This window comes from Microcaecilia unicolor, chromosome 1, assembly GCF_901765095.1.
Source record: "Microcaecilia unicolor chromosome 1, aMicUni1.1, whole genome shotgun sequence".
Lineage (NCBI taxonomy): Eukaryota > Metazoa > Chordata > Amphibia > Gymnophiona > Siphonopidae > Microcaecilia > Microcaecilia unicolor.
Genome location: NC_044031.1, coordinates 218698097 through 218715773, shown reverse-complemented (window position 1 = coordinate 218715773; position 17677 = coordinate 218698097). Strand labels below are relative to the sequence as shown.

Genomic DNA, 17677 nt, shown 5'->3' with positions numbered 1-17677 from the left:
TGGAAGCTGAAGAAGGTACACCTAGTAGTAACCTTTGGGGTCCCCTCCCAAATTTCTGTCCTGGTTCCTGGCCATATCTAACACCAGCTCCGGCAGGATGTACATTTCAAATCTGACATATTCTAAACAAAAAATGGAAAAATATAATTAATTTTTCTACCTTTTGTTGTCTGATCATTTTATTTTTCAAATCATGTTGACCCCAGGCTCTGCTTTCTGCTTCCCTTTGTCTTCTCTTAACTCACTCACCAAGGTCTCCTGTCCATTTGGCATTTCTACCATCTCCATGCCCACTATCCATCTTCTTCCATCTCTATGCCTCTATCTTCCTCCATGTTCACTATCTCCCTTTCTCTGTGTCCCTATATTTCCCCAACTAGCTTCTCCCCTCTTGTCCTCCCCCATGCCAATATATCTCTCTCCTCTCCAACCCTACCCCATCCAGCTTCTCTCCCTCTCGCCCCCCTTTCCAGCATCTGGTTTGCTTGCTTGATTGCCTGCCTGTCCACCCTCTCTCCTGCTGTGAGGCCTGGCATCTCTGTTTCCCTTCTCTCCCCCTTGTGCTGTTCCAGGAGTTCTCTCCCTCCCTTCCTTCCAGCCCCCTCCTCCTCTTACTCCCACATTCAGCTCCTCTCTCCAATCTAGCCCCCTCCTTCTCTTCCCCCCAGAAGTCCATCAGCTCTCTACCTTCCCTCCAGCCTCCTCCTCCTCTTCTTTGTCCCATGTCCAGCAGCTCTCTCCCTTCCCTCTTGCCCCCTCCTTCTTTTCCTCCTATGTCCAGCATCTTTCTCCCTTCCCTCTAGCCCCTCCTCCTCCTCTTCATCCCACATCCAGCAGCTCTCTCCCTTCCCTCTTGCCCCTCCTTCTTTTCCTCCTATGTCCAGCATCTTTCTCCCTTCCCTCTAGCCCCCTCCTGCTCTTCTTCCTCCTAAATTGAGCAGTTCTCTCCTTTTCCTCCAACCCCTTGCTGCCTTTCCTCCCTCAGGTCCGGTTGTCCGAGATTGTTGGCTCTTCCTGTCTGCCTGTGCCGCGCTGCTCTCATTTTCGGCTGTTGCTAGCAGCGATTCACACAGGCACTTTGGGACAGCCTTCTCTCTGCTGCAACTTCCTGTTTATGCGCATGCCGGATGCGGCACAGAGAAGGCCACCCTAGAGTGCCTGTGTGAACTGCTAACAGCAACATCTCAATAAATGAAAGCTGCAGGCACCGCAGCGGCGGCGGGGCAGGGGGAAGCAGGAAGAGGTAACGATCCCGGATGGCCAGTCCTGCGGGAGGAAAGTAGCAAGGGATGTTAGATTGGGGATTGTTAGGGTGGGCCTTGGGCAAAAAATGGGCCTGTGGCTATGCCATTGATTTGTGATATTGTATATATAAGTGTGTGTTTTTGTTCCTAGTCATGAATCCAAATAATCCTTTCAAGAAAGCCAGTTAATTATTTAACTTATTAGTGGAACATAACCATAAAGGCATGGTATGGTCACATTTTCAATATGGTAATACTACAAAAGTACATAAGTATTGCCATACTGGGAAAGACCAAAGGTCCATCAAGCCCAGCATCCTGTTTCCAACAGTGGCCAATCCAGGTCACAAATACTTGGCAAGATCCCAAAAAAGTACAAAACATTTTATACTTCTTATCCCAGAAATTGTGGATTTTCCCCTAGTCCATTTAATAATGGTCTATGGACTTCTCCTTTAGGAAGCCGACCAAATCTTTTTTAAACTCCGCTAAACTAACCGCCTTTACCACATTCTCTGGTAATGATTTCCAGAGTTTAATTACACGTTGAGTGAAGAAAATTTTCTCCGTTTTAAATTTACTACATTGTAGCTTCATCGCATGCCCCCCAGTCCTAGTATTTTTGGAAACAGTAAAAAAACGATTTACGTCTACCTGTTCCACTCCACTCATTATTTTATGGACCTCTATCATATCTCCCCTCAGCCGCCTTTTCTCCAAGCTGAAGAGCCCTAGCCGCTTTAGCCTTTCCTCATAGGGAAGTCGTCCCATCCCCTTTATCATACTAAAGCTCAGCTAAAGAGCAAGTTATTTTGAGTTCATCTTCACTGGAAAAAAAACTTGTTTTCCTTGTGCCATCATCACCATCCAGTTAGATAGGCAGTGCCTTAAAATGTGGAGGTTAAAGGATTTTAAAAAAAGTTATATCCCACATTGTCCCAAGCAAACTCGGGTTCAACGTGGCTTATATTTAAAAATACAGTGAGGCAGAGTAATAGAATTCAGTAACATCATTGGAGCAAGTCAACGAATATGTCTGAAACGTTTAACAAAGATGAGATTACCACCAAACTGGGAATTTAAAAGTCTGTCCTTTAATGATGCCGAATGCTCAGAAATTATAGCTATAAGTATAGACAGTTATTCAAAGATCACATGCACATACCAGAACAGGTATCTGTACACAAAGTTGAAAAATAAAAACAACTTCTACAGCACAACACAGGTTATTCCAAATTGTTTAACCACCCTTAGGCTTCGCCTTTGGGTTTAACAAGCAATACTAACTATGTACATGTAAGGTCTGGATAAACAAATTAAAACAATCAAAGTTTAAAGCAAATGCTCATAATATGTAATACTTGGTAGCCTGAGCCAACAGATTTATTTTCTACTGTACATAATTAGCTTTGCATGAACTTGTCAGCTAAGAGTGTGCTGCTGGCTACTGTATTTTGGTGATGCATTGTTTGCTTTCATAATAAAATCCCATTCATCTATATACAAACACACAGCCAGGAAACAAAGTTTTTTTAAAATAACTTTTACAACCACACAGACTTGAAGAAATAAATATATACAAGAGAACTAGCCAATGTAGTAAAAGCAGTTAGCAGTGGCGTACCAAGGGGGGGGGGGGGCGGTCCGCCCCGGGTGCACGCCACTGGGGAGGGTGCTGCGCGCCTGTCGGCTCTTCATTTCCATGCTCCCTCTGCCCCGGAACAGGTTACTTCCTGTTCTGGGGCAGAGGGAACATGGAAACGAAGAAACTACAGGTGCGCGGCACCCCCCCCCCAGCGGCGTGCACCCGGGGGGTTCTTTCGCCGGGGGGGGTCGCACTGCACCCGGGGGGGTTATTTCACCGGGGGGGCGCTGTTCCGGGGGGAGGGCACTGCACCCGGGGGGCGGGGCGCATCGGCGATCCGCCCCGGGTGTCAGCGCCCCTAGGAACGCCACTGGCAGTTAGCTTAGTGGGATTTTAAAAAAAGGGTTGGATAAAACAGGGAAGATGTTGGCACTGGTAGCCCGTGCACAAGAGCGGAAAAGGTTGATCACGTCAGTGATATCTTCCTCGGGAACCAGGATAAGGACCCCAGAGGGTATAGTGGAGGAGTTTCACACATTCTTTACCAGGCTTTATGCAAAGGGGGGAGAGGAAGAAGAAACCCCGGTACAAGATTACATAGATGACGCAGGGATGCCCTCGCTGCCGCCTGGCATCTGCGAAGGGCTCTCGAGACCTATACAGATGCAGGAGATACAACAGGTGCTTAAGTCATTGCCACAGGGCTCGGCGCCGGGGCCGGACGGCTACTCAGCAGAGTACTACAAACTCCTGCCAGCGGATTTTGGGGTGTCATTATTAGAATATTATGAGGAGGTGGTACAGAGAGGGAGTTTTACCAGGGGAGAAAACGAGGCCTGGATTACGCTAATACCCAAACCAGGGAAGCCAGAGGATCGGGTAGGTTCTTACAGACCCATATCGCTCATCAATGTAGACCTCAAGATTCTAGCCCGGGTACTGGCAAACAGGCTAGCACCTCACTTGACTACTTTGATAGGACAATATCAGGTAGGATTTGTAAGGGGGCGACATTCCGTGCTTAACGTACGGAAGGTCTTATTAACTATTGCCCAATGCCGTGCAACAGATACTCGTCTTTTATTGGCAAGCCTTGATGCTGAAAAGGCTTTCGACAAAGTGAGATGGAGCTACTTATTTCGGGTTCTGGAACATGTGGGGGTGTCTGGCTGGTACTTAGAAGCCGTGAAGGCTTTGTATGCGACACCCACAGCTAGATTGCTAGTAAATGGGAAGCGATCTGATCCATTGGAGATACAGGCCGGTACTAGGCAGGGTTGTCCCCTCTCCCCTCTGTTGTTTCTCCTGTACCTAGAACCGCTTCTCCGTATGATTGAACAGGACCCCGGGATACAAGGGGTTACACTCCCGAGCCAAACAGTGAAAGTGTTGGCCTTCGCAGACGATCTGTTTTTGACGTTGACAAGGCCCCAAGAGTCACTAGGGTGACTGATCGAAGTAATTGAAGAGTTTGGGTTTCACTCTGGGTTTACACTGAACACTAGCAAGTCACTAGCCCTACCCTCAGAACCAGAGATAAAAGAGACATGGGAGGGACCCTTCCCAATGCAATGGGCGCAGGAGGCAATGACGTACCTGGGGGTGAAAATTCCACTCGATTTAACCCGCATATATGCATTAAATATGGAACCCTTAAAAAGAAAGGTGGAGAGTGCTTTGGGCAGGTGGCAGGCGCTTCCCATATCCTTGATGGGATGTGTGGCCTTATATAACATGATCTTGTTTCCAATTTGGGTCTACACCTTCCAAATGATGCCCATGTATCTTAGAGGAAGAGACGAGAAGTGGCTAAGGGGAAAACTAGCAAAATTTTTATGGCAGGGGAAGAGGGCCCGGATGACAATGCATAATGCAATGTTGCCCCGGGAGAAAGGAGGCCTGGGAGTGTTGGATTTGCGCCTGCTGTCAGTAGCTGGTGGGATTCGACACCTCTCCGACTGGTTCCGAAACACAGAATATTTTTCTCTTACACTATCTGAACTACACTGGTTTCAGGAGCAACATTTTGCAAGCTGGTTACAGGCTCCCGGGGGACAGGCACAAAAGCTAGGTCCTGCAACCCCGATATTTCAACCTCTGAGACATGCCTGGAAATGGCTCTGTAAATTTTGCAGGCTTAACCAAGTAAGTTCCCCTATGCTACCCATTAGGGGGAATCCCCAATTTCCAGTGGGTAGTACTTCACGGGCCTTCCAGATTTGGGCAACAAAGGGAGTAAGATATGTGTACCATGTGGTGAATGAACAGGGAATAATAAAAACATTTGCGGAACTTTGTAGAGAGTATAAACTACATGAGGCAGACTTGTTTGCATACTTACAGTTACAGCACTACGTGCGGACCTTGCCTAGAGAAACTTTGACAATGGAAACATGGGAGAAGTACAATGAACTACTGGGCTTGGACGCACAGGCCAGAGTCCCGCTGAAATACTTCCATGCGCATTTGAGAGAACATACTAAACTAGCAAATTATTCTGTGGTGTTACAACAGTGGAAATCAGAACTTGGAGTACAACTCACACAGGAACAATTGGAAATGTGCATTAAGCGGATCTACAAATTAACTGAGAATGTGTGCTGGCGGGAAACTCAATATAAATTTATTTTTCGATTGTACATATCACCGCATAGAGCGTACAGAGCCACGTTGAGAGACACTGACTCCTGCCCGAAATGCGCCCGCGCAAATGCACACCTGGGCCACATGTTCTGGTCCTGCCCAAAGATACATGGTTTTTGGAAAAACTTGGCAGAGCATGTATCAGACATGTGGGGAATTCGATGGCACCACTCTCCCAAACAACTTTTCCATGTATTTACTGTTCAGGGCCAAGCGCCGACTGGTATAAGGGCGTTCCTCCAGAGGGCAACCCTGATGGGGAAGAAAACAATCCTACAAGTGTGGCTGACAGAGGAGCAACCCACAGTCAGTTGTTGGAGATCGTTGATGATACAAATGTGTGCTCTGGAACGACATAGCATTATGGACCTGGCATCAGAGGCAGGAGACCTGTTCTGCAAAATTTGGTCCCCCTACTGGGACACCCTGACACCAGTTGCTAGGAGCAAAATTTTAAATGCTTGAACTGGGGGAGGGGGGAGGCAGGGGAAGGGTGGGAAGGGTGGGAGGGAAGGGAGAAAATCTGGGTAAGTTGAATACGAAGTGTTAACACACATGGTTGTAGCATGAGATGTTGTTTGTAAGCACTGTGTTTCGAAAACAATAAATATGATTATTAAAAAAAAGAAAAAAGGGTTGGATAGCTTCCTAAAAGAAAAACCCATAAGCCATTATTAAAATGGACTTGGGGAAAATTCACTGCTTATTTCTAGGATGTATAGTGCCTGAGTGACTTTATGAGACGCCCCCTTATCAAATATTGAATTGTTTACAGAGCTTTCTTTGCTCTACCAACAGTTAGTTGTGTATTTTTCAAAACATATAGGTGGAGCGTTGCCATGTTTTGTTTGTTTTGGACTATTATTTCTAGGATAAGCAGCATAAAATGTATTGTACTGTTTTGGAATCTTGCCAGGTACCTGTAACCTGGATTGGCCACTGTTGGAAACAGTTTCTGGGCTTGATGAACCTTCAGTCTGTTGCAGTATGGCAATACTTATGTTCTTAATGTTGGCACATTTAGACTGACTTTGGACAGAACTTCTGCGTGAAGGAAGCTCTTCTCTCATTATTCAATACTCACCTTTGAAATAATAGTCATAAATTAAATACATTTTTATAATATACCATTGCATTCCACAAAAGGAGCAAGTTCCCACATACTGTCTTTTTCTTTTGATGTATGTACAGGAAAAAAAAAGATGTTAAATGCTCCCAAGTTTCAACCTAATTAAGGTAAAAAAAAAAACCCTTTGTACTTATAATAATAACAATACATTTATATTCCACCATATACCTTTCAGTTCAATATGGATCACACATTAAAGAAGACTGGACGTTTCCAGGAATAACAAAATGTAACCTAAACTATATATCCTTAAACTATATATTCTATTAAGCATGATCTAACACAATTTTTTAAAATAAGTTTTGATGTGTTTACAAAATAGGTTACAGGAAATTTTGGACATCAAGAGATCTTTAATAGCCTTGTCCAAGCAAACCACTTGATAAGAAAAAAATGTCTATTAATCTGGTTCTTCGCATATATTTTTTAGAGAAGGAAAGGTAAAAAGTTCTAATGTTCTGGTAATTCTAGTTGTATTTGTAAAAACAAGATGGTTCAATAAGTAAAGTGGGGATAGATAGACCGTATATAATTTTGTACACAAGACAAGACAATTTAAATAGGAACCTAACTTTTCGCTTCACATAACAGCAAGATATGTCAAACTTTTTTAAGGGGACGGTGTAAAAACCGGATACAGCGGGATCCTCAGGATCTTCCCGGATTCGATCCCGAGGATCCCGCAGATCTGGCTTTTACACCGTCCCCTTTTTTAAGAGAGAAGCTCCCAAATAAACAATATTACAATAATCGAGCAAACTCAAAATTAAACCCTGAATCTTGAGCACGTGATTCTCATAAGGATAGCTATTTTAGTAGCCCTTAGGTGAAAACATCTCTGCACGAATATAGGGACACCCTATAATCAGCCCCTCCAAATGACATAATGATTACGATTTAGAACAAATTAGTACTCTAATCTATTAAACCGATACTTCCTCTGTGTACATTCGTATGCTGCACAAGCCGGCATGTTTGAAAATATAAGTGAGATCAAATAAAAATGCTACCAACAATAAAGAACGACAAAGTGAATGTAGAAGCAGATATACGGTAGGTTTATTTGATTTGTTTTGGGTGTACGGGGACGACGCCGGCTACGCGCGGAGGAGGCGGGGCTGCGCTGACTTCAACTTGTTGACGTCATGCCGCCTCCTGTTCTCAATCTAATCTCTTTTTCCAAGCCGAAGCACTTTGGCGCGTATACCTTGCGCCAAGGAGGTTTAGTGAGTACGGTCGCTAATGAAAAGGTGGCGGAAGCGGAAGTGATTGGTGTTGCAGCACGTGGTTTTTTGGTTCATGCTCTGTGCTGGAAGCGGGAAGAAAGATGGCTGTGGTAAACGCGACCACGAACCCGTCCCAGCTCTTGCCTCTCGGTAATAGGGCTTTTCTCTTTTACCAGTCTTTATCTGTGTGACCGACCTCTACCTGTGACCTTGTTCTCGTGGCTGATCGGGGTGTAGGCTGAAGTAACGGTACTACAAGTCCCATAGTGCATTCGGAGGGAGCGGGAGGGGAAGAGCTTGGGCGAATGTACCGCTACCCTTCTCCCCCCTCCCCTCCAAGAAAGGCGATCTGTGCGTTTTACGTTTTATTTTTTTTAAATGTGTGACACTGTATTTTATTTCCTATTATAGTTTCTGGAACGTGGATACACTCATGTCCTGGGACATAGTCTCTTATCCCACAAAATTTTAGCAGGTGTTTTTCTTCTTCCTTTAAAATGATCAAGTGTTTGGGTCCACGCTTCTCTTCTTAAATGTTGTGGGGAAAAATGCAGAAAAACAGTTGATGAGCTTTGGGAATCGGTTCTGGCACTGCTGCACTACTGTCCCTCTCTGCATTTGGAAGATAGTTCCCCCTTTCTTTTGAGGACGAGCGCATCATTTTCTTTTCGGAGAATTTTGTGTTTGGTCGTATACAAAATTGGATTATTTTCGCATTCTTTGAAGACCAAGACCTGGCTATATTCCACCTTTGTTTATTGTCAGTATCTCAAGACACAAGTCAAGTCAACTTTTAGTTTTCCTAGCGATGAACTTCTGATTAAATCTAAATGAATTCCGTGGTGGATGATAGGATTTCATTTTATGTCCAAAAAATATTTATCTTATTTTAGTAGGGTGTACTAAACTTTGGTTCTCATACCTGTTTCCTGGCACTTGTTTTCAGGAGCTCTTTTACCCCAAGCCCAACATGTAGAATTCATTTGAGAAGATTTGCGTTTTGATTATTGCATTTGATGCGCTGACATTGATTAGATATTAAGACACTTTACAGACAAATCGTGAGGGAAAACTGTTCAGCATAGTACACAGACTACATAATTAAGCAGAAATGAATATGAGTAAGAAGTAGGTGTAGAAATTACAATCCCGAGCAGTATGGAACAGATAAGATAGTTTGAACTACTTAGAGTAAGTAGTTCCGAAGAGATTTTTGCTAACCTTACTTTTGTCCAATGGTAATGTGGTATTGGTGGTCCTTGATGCTACTACCCATTGAAATCAGCAGTGCAGGTCCCATAATGCATCAGGGTTTGCTCTGTCTATATGGATGCTATTTAGAGAGGTACAGTTCACAGGTGATCTGAAATGTGTTTTAAAATCTAAATCTGCAAAGGTTATTTGTGGAGGCAGAAACCTTTAGCATTTTGCTTTTTTTAATCTTCAGACTAAGGAGTGTATTATCTTGATAAACAGATACTGCTTATCTCGAAGATGGTGAAAGCAGTGAGAGAGAATCACTTAGCTTGATTAATCAATGTCTCAAAGACTAATATTTCTTTATCTATCTATCTATCTATCTATCTATCTATATATATATTGTTGAGGTTTTATTTTGTGTCATTCTAGTCCTGCTTGGTATTTTTCATCTTGCTTTGATGCTCTGGATGACACCATGAATTGTCTTGTTTCTTGAACAGTGTATCCTTGAATGGGGCAACCTCTTATAGGGTCTGCCTAAGAAAGGGGAAGGGAAATGGGACTTAATATACTGCCTTTCTGTGGTATTTTGCAACTACATTCAAAGTGGTTAACATATATAAAGGTACTTATTTTGTACCTGTATATATGTAAACCTGTTTGTCCTAATTAGATTGTAAGCTCTGTCGAGCAGGGACTCTCTTCATGTTCAAGTGTACAGCGCTGCATATGTCTAGTAACGCTATAGAAATGATTAGTAGTAGTACCTGGGGCAATGGAGGGTTAAGTGACTTGCCCACATTCACAAGGATAACATGTGATTTGTTTTGCACTTATTTGGTAATTGCTAGAGACTTGCATTTGCAAGATTGCTCTTGTGCCCAGAAGAGGTCACTACTATGTTCAAAACTTTAAAAAAATGTTTGTTTTATTTCAAAAACTGTAATATTCTTATTTTAATTTTCTAAGGTTCACTGAGTCACTGGTGTAGTGCCTGCAGTTAAAGATGTACCTTTGCTTTAAATCGGGGGTTCTGAATGCATTCCTTGGGTCACACTCAGCCGGTTAGGTTTCAGGATATCTACTATGAGTATGCATGAGAGAGATTTGCATGCACTACCTCCTTGGTGTGCACTATGGATATCATGGAAATCTGTCTTGGTGGATGTGCCTTGAAGATTGAGTTGAGCAGCAGTGGACTAGATGAGTGATTTTCAACCCAGTCCTAGGACTAGACACAATTACAATCTAGGTCTCAACTCTATAATTAGTTACACATTATATTACAAATATAGGGGGCATGCGATGAAGCTACAAAGCAGTAAATGTAATACAAATCGGAGAGAATTTTTCTTCACTCAACGTGTAATTAAACTCTGGAATTCGTTGCCAGAGCACATGGTAAAGGCAGTTAGCTTAGCGGGGTTTAAAAAAAAGGTCTGGACGGCTTTCTAAAGGAAAAGTCCATAGACCATTATTAAATTGACTTGGAGAAAATCCACTGCTATTTCTGGGATAAGCATCAGAAAATGTATTGAGCTTCTCTGGGATCTTGCCAGGTATTTTTGATCTGGATTGGCCACTGTTGGAAACAGGATGCTGGACTTGATTGACCTTTGGTCTGTCCCGGTGTGGCAATACTTATGTGCTTGGGGACCACCTGGCCAGTTGAGTTTGCATGATATCCACAATGAATATGCACGAGAAGGATTTGCATATCAAAAAGGCAGTTCATGTGAATATCTCTCATTCATCTTCATTGCGAATATTGTGAAAATCTGACTGGCCAGGTAGTCCCTGAGGACTGGGTTGAAAACCACTGGGCTAAATCAATGCGGTGTTCCTAAACTTTCCTGGAAGCACACCTAGCTAGTCAAGGTTTCAGGATTACCACAAAGAATATGTATGAGAAAAATATGCATATACTGGAGACTGACTATATGCAAACTTTCTCATACATATTCATTGTAATCCTGAAAACCCGACTGGCTAGGTGTACCTCCAGGAGAGAGTTGAGAAATACTGGCCTAGTAAGGGCTCGAAAGATAATTTGAGATCTGCTATTAGAAGCCAACTTTTCAGCATGATTGGGGATGCCAAAATACATCCTTTCGGACAGACTGAAAACATTTGCTCAGTATTGGGGCTGCTCAAGCAGCCACAGAGCTGGCACATATGCATGTAACAGGCAATAAGTCTTGTTCTAGAGCTGAGGTAGGGTTGGCAGCATATATGTTGAATATTCCTAGTAAGGCAATTCATAATTGATGTAAATGCTATAACAAGTGATGGTGGTGTATGTCAAACCATACATTCCTGAACCACGTCCACCATTATCCCATGAGATCAAAAGACTTAATCTTCTTTTTAATTGTTAGGGCCTAGAGCCAGGTTTCATTCTGGGTGGAACCTGTCCTGCCTGAATAAGCCCCCCTCCCCCCCCCCAAAAAAAATGTTCCCCAGTTCCTTATAGTATAAAGCTTCCCTCCCCGTATTGGTTTTAATGATAACATGGCAGAAGCATGCATTACTAATTAAATAGCTTCCGCAAAGCTCTGAAAACCTCTCTTTAACAAGGCCTACCACGAGAACCCACCAACACAACACCTAAACACCCTCTATCCAGATTCTTACTCTACAATTCCTTGACCAAATCTTTCTCTCTCTAATTTCTTTGTAACACCAATTGTATTATTGACCCTGTTATGGCGATGCCATAACAGATCTTTGTAAGCCACATTGAGCTTGCAAATAGGTGGGAAAATGTGGGATACAAGTGCAGTAAATAAATTACCTCTACCTAGAACTTCATTGTTAATATCACTGGTATTCGTGCTTAGTTTTAAAATCATTGGTGAACATAATTGTATACATACTGTTCTGGTTGTAGGGTCGTTCTTTTATACACAACTTAGTGAAATGTTGATCTGGCCTCAGTTATGGCTGTAGAGATCTTCCCTGTCCTGTCTTTATTGTCGCTTGGAGCCTCTTGTTTTTGTTGTGTATCTTATCTGCCTTGCTGCCTTGACTAGACTGTAAGCTCCCAGTAGCAGGGACATCTCCCATGTGTTTCTGTAAAAGTTCTGTGTACATCTTGTGACAATACACAAATCATAATGTATTTTTGTATTAGTGCAAGCCAAAGCAGTTCAGTGTCTAAATAATGTGGTATAGAAATGTAATATGCTGTTGTACCCTGAAATTTTTGATATTTTGTTTTATTTGGCTCAGCATGAATTTTCCTCTTCTTATTTATTTACAGAGCTGGTGGACAAATGTATTGGATCACGAATTCATATTGTAATGAAGAGTGATAAAGAAATTGTTGGCACTCTGCTTGGATTTGATGATTTTGTCAGTATCCTTTTACTCTAGAAAATTTTCTGGCTCTTTCAAAGAAAAGCCTGGAAGCAGTGTGCGGTAAGTTCAGATTTAATGGGTTTGGTGCCAATTTCAGAACAGGTTCCTTGAATTAGTGGAGAGGAAGGGGAGGGATCAGACCAATCGGAAACTGGGGGATCTGTTGCAAGTGGGTGCCTTTTTACCTTGAGACCTCTCGCTCCACAGGGGTTGCTTGGGTGGAATTTGTACCATTGCCTTTGAGTTACTCTGAGTTACAGAGGAAACTTGCATCGGTGACCTGTATTTGGTCCTGTTGATCCTTTACTTGGCTCAGAGTTGTTGCTGTTCGTATGTTTGCTGCTTCTCAGTGACATCAGAGTTAGACATTATGGGAGAAAACTGACATCTGAGACAGAGCAAAGCTTTAAGAAGCCAATCGGTGGCTGTTCTTTAGGTCTGAGAAATAATGAGGAAATAAGTCAAAAAGCTATTAAGAAAGCAGTTGGCCATTTGAAATGATTTTTCCAGTGCATCCAGTAGCAAGAGGAAAATGGGAAAGCATTATTAATTGACACAGACCGAGTAAGCCTAAAATACTGTCAAAAGTAAATACTGTGTTTTAGATTTGGCTGCTGTTTTTGAAAAATGTCTACAGTTACAACAACCTAGTCAATAGGAAAGAAAAAAGAGGAGGGGGCATAGTGCTTATATACCGATCTCACTTCACGATTGAAACCACTGTGGAATCTATAACAAACCACCTCGAAATAGTCTTAATCAGAATCCACCATAAAACCCTTCTCGACCACCTAAATTGCGTCCTATTCTACAGACCACCATGCAACTGCAACGAAATCCAGGTGGACTTCATTGACTTCATTTCAAATATATGTGTATCCAACTCCAATACACTAGAATTAGGAGACATTAACCTTCACCTTGAAGACCCAAACTCTACCAACGCACGAGAATGCAAGGACTTACTTCATCTATGCGATCATACATGGCCACACATGCAAACAACCCACGCAAAGGGTCATACACTCGACCTCTTTTCACACAAACTGTCCACTGATCAAAACCTAACCACAACACAACCTAGATGGACAAACACCATGGACCGACCGTTACAAACTAAACCTATCCCTAAAATGGCGAAAAAGGGGATCTCTCCACATACGAGAACACACAACTCACACCACGAGAGGCCAAATAGACCCGGACACTTTCTGGCAACAGATATACAACAACGATTGGACAGCACAAACGGAATCCATTTATTACCTCTCAGAATGGGACAAAAGATGAACACATATACTAGATGACTAACACCCTTACAAACAAGAACTTCACGCAGACACAACTCGATTCCGTGGTTCAATGAAGAACTGAAAAAACTAAAAACACAATCTAGGAAACTGGAACGCGCATGGAAAAAATAAAAAATGAACACACTCAAAGCATGGAAACAAATACGCAATAAGGCGGTCCAAAAGGTCATACTACAAAACCAAAATTGGACTGGACTACAAAAACACGAAGAAATTATACCATCTCGTGAACAAACTACTAGCCACAATGCCGGTCACCACAACTAACACTGACATCCCATCCGCAGACAACCTTTCTAAATATTTCAATGAAAAAAATCATAAACTTACGCAAAACCCTACCTCAGAACCTCACGGACATAGATAACTTCATTAATGGGCTAGACCCAACCAATGGTGAATACCCTGCTGATCGAATATGGTCAAATTTCACGCTCCTCAGTACTGATAGTTACCCAGGCGATTAAAAAATACTCCCAACAGCCACTATCAACTGGACACCTGCCCCAGCTACCTAATACAATCTGCCCCCCATCGCTTCATAACAGATCTCGCATCCCACATAAACTTCATGCTTCAGCACGGTATCTACCCTAAAGAAAAAGGCAACATCCTTCTCACCCCAATACCAAAAGACACAAAAGTACAAACGACATTACCAACTACCGCCCAGTGGCATCTTTCCCATTAGTAGTCAAACTAATGGACTGGTGACCAAACAACTCAATGACTACATAAGCAAATTCACTATACTACATGAGTCACAATCAGGATTTCGACGCCTACATAGCACCGAAACAGTACTACTTACTCTCCTAACCAAGTTCAAGCAGGAGATAGCAATAGGCAAGAGCATTCTCCTCCTTCCAGTTTGACATGTCAAGTGCGTTCAACATGGTTAACCATAACATACTGCTAAGACTCCTAGATTATTTCGGAATTGGTGGTGGCACTCTCAAGTGGATCAAGGGTTTTCGAACCACAAGAACGTATCAAGTGAAATCAAAAACAAGCATATCATCACAGTGGAAACCTGATTGCGGAGTACCGCAAGGATCACCACTATCGCCGATCCTTTTCAACCTTATGATGACTCCACTAGCCAAGACCTTATCCACCCAAGACCTTAACCCATTTATCTACGCTGATGATGTTACATTATATATCCCCTACAAACATGATTTGGCAGAAATCAGCAACCAAATCGAGCTCAGCTTAAACATCATGAGCTCATGGGCAAATGCATTCCAATTAAAACTCAATACAGAAAAAAAAACACTGCCTCATCATCTCATCCCAATACAATACATACAAACCCACAAACATTAACACACCAGGATACACCCTTCCTGTCTCAGACAGCCTGAAAATTCTTGGAGTGACAATCGACCGTAACCTCTCACTACAGACCCAAGCGAAATCCACCATGAAGAAAGTTTTTCTCAATGTGGAAACTCAAACATGTGAAAACATTCTTCCCGAGGGAAATATTTCGTAATCTGATACAATCAATGGTACTAAGCCACGCAGACTACTGTAATGGAATCTATGCAGGATGCAAGGATCAAATCATTAAAAAAACTCCAGACCGCTCAAAACACAGCAGCCAGGCTTATATTTGGAAAAACGCATTTTGACAGCGCCAAACCACTCCAAGAAAAACTGCACTGGCTACCAATCAAAGAACGTATCGCTTTCAAAATCTACGTGACTGTTCATAAAATAATTTACTGCGAGGCACCTGGATACATGACAGACCTTCTCGACCTGCCAACCAGAAATATCACAAGATCTGCACGATCTTACCTAAACCTCCACTACTCATCCAACAAAGGACTCGTACAAATCCACCTATGCATCCAGCTTTTCCTACTTAAGTGCACAACTATGAAACACACTGCCAAAAGCAGTAAAAACTATGCAAGACCACTTAAATTTCTGGAAAGCACTAAAGACAGTCCTGTTTAGAAGAGCATACCCCACCAACAGAACATAAATACCTGGACACCTGCGACACAATATAACCAAAGACCGTAATGGACATTACCTGACTCTTCCTCCCCTCTCCCTCTCTAAACTCCCCCAGTTTCCTACCATACATACACCTTATGTACCATAATATCACCTTGTACTCATTCATACCTTGTATTTGTTCAGACCAAACCTGGCTAACGCCGTTAACGGTAATATGTAAGCCACATTGAGCCTGGGAAAATGTGGGATACAAACGTAACAAATAAATAAAAATAAATATAACATGGGTGATTGATAACTTTACTGATGCACTAAGATACATTTAGTTCAGGCTGTGTCTCAAAGCTAAACTTATTGAGGGGAGGTTTAATAGCATTAAATGACCTGAAACAGGAATCACATTTATGTTCATTATTCAAGGGAAGGGAAAAAGGATAACAGCGAAATTAACTCTGAGCAACAGACTGTAACACTATCTCAGAGATTAAACTGGGTCAAGTTAAAACTTCAGGTTTTGCTACTGGTAGAAGCCAAGTAGAAATGATTTGTTGATGAGGTTAAGAAAATATTATACTCAAGAATATGTTAGATCAACCATTGTTTGCCTAATCATTTTCAACCTCTAGTAATGACTCTTTATCTGCCACCCCCTCATAAGCCTGAACCCTGTGCTCTCCCTCCACTTACTGGAGGGAGACCAGAGTAAAATCTCAGATCCCTGCTCAGCAAGTTCCTCTCTTTGTGACTTAAAATAATGTATGTGCACATTCTACTATAAAGTTTGTGGACCCCTCAACATAGAGCTGAATTTTTAATGGATAATAATAATGGAAAAAAAACTTATTTAGAACCTGAATTGTTTGCATTTTCTTATTTTTATATGAAACTGAAGGTGCATGAAATTCAGCAGGTTTGAGCATGCAAGGAAAAGAGGGCAAATATGAAGATATTCAATGAGATGCAAACTTATCACTGCAAAGCTATTTGGGGCAGCTTTTAAGAATCCTATGAAGTTACACATCAGTGGAGGAGGGGGACTCTGCTTTCCCTTCAATCCATACCTTACCTGTGAGACTGATCGAGGCTCAATTTTGAGGTTGGCATCAATCAGCTGCATGTATACTAATCAGAAATTGTACTGCATAAGTCCTTTCTTTCTGGTCAGAGCTTGCAGGCAGCTTTATTTTTATTGTAACCAAATGTTTATCCCATTCACCCCTTCCCACTGTGAAAAGAACAGATATGATTTTACAATAATCTTAAATTCAATAAGGTTTTCACAGGATATTTGATTTTTAAAAAGCAAACAAAACATAGACAAAAACAAACTTGTTCTTACTGGTTTGCGCCTCTGATGCTCCAGCTGACACAGAAGTATAACTGCAAGCTGGGCAGATGAGGTGCCTTGAGCATATGTGCGTGCTCAAAGGCCTATCCAATTCTGCAGGCCTTCAGCATACACAGATGCTCAGAGCCCTGCACCGGCCCAGCTTGCAGGAGCTTCAGAGGCAATGTGCAGATGTACTGGTAAGAAGAATTGCGGTCGGTACTGTGGTGGTGGGGGGGCTACAAGCTGAGATCCTAGCTGCTAGGGAGGTCCTCTGTAATAGGGTTGACATCCCAGAGGGTTTGGATCAGCGTGCAGAGGGACTTGGCAAAACTGGAAGAATGGTCCATTGATTGGCAACTCAGATTTAATGCTAAAACATGCAGGGTCATGCGCTTAGGTTGCAAAAGTCCAAGTGAACGATATAGGGGTGAAGTACTTCTGTGAATGAAAGAAGAGCGAGACTTTGGGGCGACGGATGATCTCAAGGTGGCCAAATAGGTATAAATGGTCACGGTCAAAGCCAGAAGAATGCTCGTGTGCATAAGGAGAGGAATGGCCAGCAGAAGTAAAGAGGTGATAGTGCCCTTGTGTAAGTCTCTGATGAGGTCCCATTTAGAATACTGCATGCAGTTCTGGAGATCACACCTACAGAAAGATATAAACAGGATGGAGT

At 42.5% G+C, this 17677-nt stretch overlaps 1 protein-coding gene across 1 annotated transcript in view; it reads left to right on the top strand.

Annotated features, from left to right (window-relative positions):
* Positions 1 to 7806: 7806 nt before the first annotated feature.
* Positions 7807 to 17677, top strand: part of LSM5 (LSM5 homolog, U6 small nuclear RNA and mRNA degradation associated) — a 40118-nt gene continuing 30247 nt past the window's right edge. Inside the window, exons 1-2 of the mRNA XM_030204362.1 lie at positions 7807 to 7977; positions 12290 to 12385. Of these exons, the coding sequence (XP_030060222.1) occupies positions 7929 to 7977; positions 12290 to 12385 (145 nt within the window). The 5' untranslated portion in view covers positions 7807 to 7928. The remainder of the gene's footprint in view (positions 7978 to 12289; positions 12386 to 17677) is intronic.